Genomic DNA, 7,310 nt, shown 5'->3' with positions numbered 1-7,310 from the left:
TTGGCAATCAAGAGAAAATAATGCATTTAAAAAAAGCAATCTTAAGACTAATTCTGTTAAACCTTTTTCCAGGACAAAGCACAACATACTAAGTGGCAGTAGAAAGGCTCATGGTACCATCTAAGAGACCAAAAAAAAAAAACAAAAAAACCCGAACCCCTCCCCCCATAATACCTGGAGCAATAGGTTTCTTTACTGACATATCAGACAAACATGTGAATTCAACACTTAGTTCTTTCTCCTTTATTTAGCCACAACACAAGTACAAGAGCAAAATCAAACCCAATTCAGTGGAATCCACTAAAGAATAAACCTGTTCAGAATGCAAGTCTCATGAAACCAAACCAAAATATATACAAGAATGTAGTAGAACCTTTATAAAACATGAGGAACCACATTGGAGTGCTCCTCAAAAGTAAAATACACTAGAAAATTGACCATTTAAGAGAATACATTTGTTAAGTAACAAGTTTATGCATTGAACAAGTTCCCACTGTACCACTCCACTGGCTGTTTAAATACCACCACAACTCATTTTAGATGTAAATTTGAAGCGTATTAAAGGCAGTTTGTGATCTCAGTTAAAAATAAAGGTAACAGAATTGTGTTATGGTGACAAAGGCTGCCATCTAGGCCCATGAAGTTAGGATGCTCTGGTCAGGAACTGGCACTGGTCAGGAAAATTGCAGGTAATCTTATATGTTCCTTTCCAAGGTCCCACATTAAATCCACACAAATTCAACTTGTTCTTGGTCAGTAGCACCCTTGCTATTGTAGAGTCTGCTCTTGAGCAAAAGCTGCCCTTTATGCCAAAAGAAATAGTGCAGCGGTTCTTTGATGTGGATAAAACTCCACAGGAGAATAGGTTAAGACCACCAGACACCTAACCACTGCAGTGAACACAGAACTCTTGTATAAAGCTGCTCAATCTGATTTGTCAACGCTTTGTTCAGAAATATAAAACTCAGAATATAGTTTACAAAAGAATTTCCTTATAGAGCATCTTACTGTCAAAATATTAACAAAAAACACAGTTTATGTTAATGCTGAGAATAGTGGTTTTGGAAAAGTAAAGCAAAACAAAACAAAAGTTGTTGCTAACAATAGACAGAAATACACTAAACTTTAAAAAAAATAAAAGGGTCCACGGTACTTAGCCAAAATGGAATCATTTGAGACAAACTGTTTACAGAGTGAGTTGAACATTCCACACAAACCTATCATAAGTGTTAACATCCACTATTTCAATTTAATTTTTGGACAAGCTTCAGCAACTAAATTAAAAAAAACAAAAAACAAAAAACACTAATACAAAAAGGAAACAAAAGCCTGAAGCACTTCAGCTTTTAGACAAATTTTTAAAGTTGAAACGGTACCTTTGTCTCAGTTATATAAGAACTTAAAATTGAAACTGGCATAAACCCAGCTCAGCTGGATTATTAGACCCTTTCCCCCTGACCCCAGACTAAATCATGAGTCCTTAGAAAGCTCCAATCTCAGTCCCCCATGGTCTGTAGGGTTTGCCCAGGTTTGCTGACTGCGTTGGTGCAGATGGGCTGAGTGCGTTAGGGGACAACAGATGGAATGGACCAAACGAAAAGGGGAACGCAGACAGAGATGCCATGGAGGACAGCAGAGGCGGAGACAGTTTGGAAGTAGAGGTGACCACAGGGAGCAGAGATCCAATGCTGCCATTAGGGGGCACTCTCAGTGAAGACGTTTCAGCATGAGCAGCAATTCTGCTCTGGTGATGTGGTTCTGTGGAAGACGCTGTGGTACTGGTGTTACCATGCCCATTCTGAGGCAGTAGTAATGGGTGAGAGATGTGAGGGTGATGTCCAAAGGCACTGCCCCAAGGAATATGTCCAATGCCAGCATGTACACTGCTTGCTGCTTCCCGTTGAGAGGCATAATTATTCAGGTGAGACACTAGTCGAACTCGAAGAGGATCAGAAGCGTCCAAGCCCTCAATAATACTAAGGTACCGGGCAACTTCAGCCAGGCACTCTCGAAACCCTAAACTTCGATAGTCCATAGCAAGAGCATGGGCATCAAAATAGCCTGAAAGAAAGGAGGGGGGGTGGAAAAAAAGTGGTGCGTTAAGATGTGGTTTCCATTCATTCCGACATTACACCCTCCCCTGCAAGCACACTTCCTTTGATCATGCTGGTTATGCTATTATAGCCTTCCTAACCATAGGGTAGTTTTCCAGCCCTATCTAGGGTCTAACAAGCTTTTCTTTTCTAACACCCGTGTTGTGGTGCTGAGAGTCTCGGCTTGCCACATGCAAACTGACATGGCCCATGACCAGGCAAAGAAAACACTTGTTTTCTGCGTCTCCCCCCACCCCCCGATGGCAGCAAAGCCACAGGACGGTGAAATCTCCACAGAACAGATGACACACGTGCAGCTTATCCTAGGGGGATTTACAGTCTAGCTCCCGGCCTGCCCAGGCTCTGCCCACAGCCGCCTGGGTTGGTGCCCCTCTCTGACCCTTCTGGCCGGTGACACGGAGACCCCTTTTCCCCACGCCTTTCCTTCTCCAGAATTTGCAAAGGTGCTGAGAAACAGAAAGACCACACACGAGAAAAGGGTTTCCAAGGGGCTGACAGTCACAGGGCTGCCACAACTGGGGTGTGGCACTAGTTGACCTCTGGGGGTCCCTTCCAGCCCCACTTCTCTTTGACTAACCTTAGAGAGAGGGAGGGCAGGCCACTGCCCCAAAGAATAAGTGTCTACAGGCTGCAACTGAGCCTTTTGAAGGAGCTCACACAGGCAAGTACCAAGCAGTCCCCAGACAGGCTATGCTTCTCTCAGAGCACACAAGCAGGAGCTTGAACTACTCCCCACCCCAAATGCCACATCCACAGCTGGGGGGTGCAGCTCATGACCTTTCCTCCTGCCGCCCCCACCCGAGCGGACCTTACCTTTCCCACCGGCCGTGTGCAGCATCTTCAGGTGATCCACGGTCATCTGCAGGATCTCCGCCTTCTCCAACTTGGCCGATCCCTGCGGGAGGGGACATGGGGGGGTGAAACCCGGGGAAAGCAGCCGGCAGCCGGACGCGCAGCCGGGGAAGGGGCTGGGGGTCACTGACCTGCTTCTCGAAGGCGCTGGGCACCAGCCTCCGCAGCTCCGACAGGCTGTTGTTGATGCGGTCGCGGCGCCGCTTCTCGATGATCTGCGGGGGAGACGCGGAGCGAGCCTGGGATAGGGACTGGGATTGGGGCCGGGGGCAAGGGCCGGGGACCGGGGGCCAAGGGACACTCACCCCTCGGCGCCGCTTCCTGGCCAGGATCTGTGAGGCAGTGGCAGGCGACAGCGCCCCCGCGGCCGGGCTCAGGGTGCTGTAAGGGAGCGCGGGGAGGGTGAGGGCCGAGCCGCGGCGGGGGCGGGCAGGCGGGGAGGGAGGGGGCGCGGGCTCACCCTTGCTCGTCGGCGCTCTCCTTCTCCACCTCGATGGGCTCGTCCAGCTCTTCGCTGTCCGACGAGCTGAAGTCCGCGTGCGTCCGCTTCATGCCGCCGGGAGCCGGAGCCGGAGCCGGGGCCGGGCGGGCAGGGACCGAGCGCGCCCCGAGGCGCGGCGGCAACAGCAGCACTGGCGTCGGCGACGTCTACCCCAGCGCGTTCCCACGCTTCGCCTCTTACCCGGGGGAGGGGTCGGGGCGCGGCCAGTGCCGCTACCCCACGCGGCACAGAGCGGCCCGCCACGCCCCCCACCACAGCTCGCTCTCCTGATTGGCCGCCGGGCCGCCTCCCTCAGCCAATAGGCGAGGGCGGGGAGGTGCCGCGGTCCCTCCCCTCCCCTCTCTCTCTCCCGCAGAGCCGCGAGAGCCTGAATGGCGGGGGAGGGGGTTGCGTTCTGTGTTCTGTGCCCACCCCCGGCGGCGCGCGATTGGCCGGGTGCGCGGCCCGTCAGCAGCCCGCGGAGCCGCACGCGCGGCCGGGCGGGGGAAAGCGGTGCGGCCAAGGAGCCGGCGGCGGGCAGGTGGGCGGCGGCGGCGGCCGCGTGCGAGACCCCCCGGGCCTTGCAGCGGCGGCCGGGCTGGCGGCTGCGCGGCCCCTGACAGACGTGACAGGGCGCGATTCAGCCCCTTCTGCCGCGTGCAGCGCCCGCCCCCGGGAGCAGCCAGCGGCGCCGCAGCCTTATTACCCCCGCGAGCAAAGGCTGCGGCTGGTTCCCCTCGCGCCATACCGGGCCCGCGTGGCGGCCCCACGGGTGGGACTTGGCACCCAGCTTGCCTGAGATCCGCTCCCCCTGCTGTTGGGCCCCGGCCCCTGATCCCACCAGCTAATCTCCAGTCCCGTATGTGTAGCGTGGCAGGTGGCACCACTGAGATGGTAGAGCAGATCCCATTGCACCTGTAACGGGAGCCAGAGAGACTTACGGGGCATGGTGGTGCCATGCATAGGCCCTAGGTCTTCTCCCCCACTCCAGCTGCTCCATCAGTGCCCTTCTGCAGCCCCTTGGCTTTGGCTGAACCTGCTCGCCCAGCTGCTGTCTTTGTGGAGTGACCCACGGCAGTCGTAAAACCATGGTGATGTTTTTGGAAGAGGCTCTTGGCGCTGGGAAAGGAAATGGGGTCAAAGAGATGAGACATAAGGGTGGCACAGCCAACAGTTGCAGTCCCGAAAGAAAGGCCTTGCAGCCACCTGCAAGCAGCCCTTGGAATGAGATGGGAACGCTCTTCCCAAGAGTGATTTGTTATTAATCTGGCCTTTTGGCAGCGCTGCATTTGAGCTTGCATCAGCATTTCCATTAAATCCATTTTTCAAGCATTTACATTTTTTGTCATAAAATTTCTCCATCCGTGAACTTTGCTTTTACAAGATTGAAAGCAGATTGGGCTTTAAACAAAGTGAGAAGGAGACATTGGGCCATTTCAGCTTTAAAAGGTCAAGTGCAATGGAAGCCACATTTAACTATGTTCTCCTCTTGGCTCGCAGCCTATGCAGCTGCCTGAAATCAGAGGATGAGGATTTTCAAATACATTTGCAGGTGATTATTTCATATAGAATACTGTCTCCTTTGCACCTTTGAAATAAATTATTTTGAGCGAAGCATGAATTGCATCTGCACAGACATTTGGCCACTTAGATTTCTATACAGGCTTTTAAAATGCAGCCCGTACTCCTCATGCATAGTTCCTTGTATTGACCTACAAGGCCAGACAACTTCCAAACATGCTTTCAGATTCTTTCTGGTCACTGGTTTCCTAAAAATGATTTACAGAAACAGACAGTCAGTGTGTAGGTGGGCTTGAGTGTAAGTAACTGCAGATGACTATCAGCTGCCATAATAGGATAAGAAATGTTAAAGGATGAGCTGTCTGGGTGCTCCAGTCCAACTGGGCACAGGACCAAGTGGAGTAGACATCAAAACTACTTTTAAATCACTTAATATGCCCTTCTGATGCCAAGCTGGCCCTAGTCCTTAGGGTCTGCATCTGTCTGATTTTCCACTGTGGCCCCAAGGGGCAGTTTCAGCATCTGTGGATTGCCAGAGCATTGAGGCAGCTCAACCCCTATCCCCTTTCTCCCAAGATCATCCTCTGGATGGGTAGGATAAGGCTGCAGGGGAAGCCTAAGGCTCTGACTGAAAATGTCTGAGAATGCTTGATCGCAATTACCAATGTGAGCAAGTCTGCATAATTTTTTTGTGTCCTTTCCCTGGGTTCTGCTCTGTTTTGTGCCTCCTTAGGCTATTCTGAGACTAGTCAAAATAGCACTGAAAGGGAGTTGTTTATTACTGCAGGAGGCTTCTCTTCAGCAAAGACCTGCCACTGCTGACCCTTGTTCTAGTGTGTGTGCTAAATTAACTCAGAATCCCTCCCTTTAGGTCTCCTCTCCCAAGGGAGTGACTGCTTTGAAGAGTAATCCCGGAAACTCACTGTTACCCTGGTTACTTTTCCCAATTCAGTCAGTGGCTGTGGCACTCACATTGCAGCCAGTTGAAAATGTTAAACCCCTAGAGCATACCGAACCACAGCACCAGCTTTTCAAGAGTTTGCCACTCAGCCTGTTGCATTTTTCCTCACATGTTGCATTCTGAACATGCTCCTTTTCAGAGCAACTATTGCTGTTTAAAAACACTTTCCTGGAAACAATGAGAAGTCAATGAAAGTCAATGAAAAGGAGTCAGAAGGATTTAGCATGAGCTTTAGTCCTTGCTATGAAGTTAAGGCATTTTTATCAGGCATATCCTTGAAGCAAAGTACAAATCAACACTCCCCTGAGGTCAAGGGGATCCAGTCCAGAAGTTTGGTTTGGGTGCTAATTATGAATCACCTAAGTTTTGTCTAGGGAGATACTCTGTATCTGCAGATTTTTTGGAGCCAGTCAATACTACAGGTATATATACACCTGCTGGTTAGAATTTGAAATTGAAATGCAGTTTTAGTGATGTCCAATTCACCAAGTCATTTTTAAATTCAACATCAGCTTCAAGTTGGCAAAGAATGGAATAAAATTTCATATTGAAGTTCTCATTGTAAACACAAATCCTGCATTACAAAGCCTGTGCTGCTAAATGGACTTTAAGTCTTATTTTGTTTAATGCTGTTACTAAGCAAAAACAGGGTTTCAGCATCCAGTGACAGCAATGGAGACTTTTCTCTTCTAGAAGATTGCAAAGATTTTGTTTGATCTTTAGATTCATCTTATACCAGGCTCCAATCCCATGAATCATGTGCCTAAACCTGTCAGGTTTAGTAGGATATGTCTCACTACGTGCAGACTGTGAACCCAGTACTTAGCTGATGAGCAGCTAGGCTACAGAAACTAGTGTGCTATTTGGGCCACTTGCCTTGCAGTTAAATGTAGGTTCTTTTCCCCATCTTGCTATACATTTTGTGTGACTAAGTCTCTGCTTCTCAGTGCTACATGTGGGATAACAGTACTTACCTATTGTGGCAGGGATTGTGAGAATAACTACATTAAAATAGGAGGTGCTTGGCTACTATGGTTTTAGGAGCTATATCATTATCTAAGATGGATAAGAAACAATTATCCCAATCATTTCAGTAGGGCTGTGAGAGCAGGTAACTGTTCACCAGTGAGAATAAAGACTGTCTACATGTGTCTTCTGTGTTTTGAAAGTGAGTTATTACCTAATTGACATTTTGCTGAAGTACTTTATTTCATTACATTGCACAGGCTTAGAGGTGTGTAAACCTCACATCAAAATATGACATTTTCTGTATGTTTGTCTGTTTTAAAATGGCAAGGGCAAGGAAAATAGGTAATGCAGTTGTCCAATAACCACTTTAATAAAACTACACAACATAGCATGGGATTAGGCTAAATAGTTA

General features: G+C 49.2%; 1 protein-coding gene across 2 annotated transcripts; it reads right to left on the bottom strand.

The window, feature by feature from the left end:
• Window positions 1–216: 216 nt before the first annotated feature.
• On the bottom strand, window positions 217–3,612 carry HEY1 (hes related family bHLH transcription factor with YRPW motif 1). 2 transcript variants are annotated; one of them, XM_006275967.4, is made up of 5 exons: window positions 3,427–3,612; window positions 3,272–3,347; window positions 3,098–3,181; window positions 2,928–3,009; window positions 217–2,061 (listed from the first exon to the last, which is right to left on the bottom strand). In XM_006275967.4, exons 1-5 carry the CDS (start codon window positions 3,516–3,518, stop codon window positions 1,481–1,483), a joined length of 915 nt encoding a protein of 304 aa, XP_006276029.2. In that variant the 5' UTR covers window positions 3,519–3,612; the 3' UTR covers window positions 217–1,480. The 2 variants fall into 2 exon arrangements, with proteins under 2 accessions (XP_006276029.2, XP_019354244.1); XM_019498699.2 differs by having other exon boundaries at window positions 3,098–3,347.
• Between the last annotated feature and the right edge of the window lie 3,698 nt (window positions 3,613–7,310).

Source organism: Alligator mississippiensis, chromosome 3 (assembly GCF_030867095.1).
Source record: "Alligator mississippiensis isolate rAllMis1 chromosome 3, rAllMis1, whole genome shotgun sequence".
NCBI lineage: Eukaryota > Metazoa > Chordata > Crocodylia > Alligatoridae > Alligator > Alligator mississippiensis.
The sequence above is the reverse complement of the archived record's forward strand: the minus strand, read 5'-3'. Positions and strand labels throughout refer to the sequence as shown.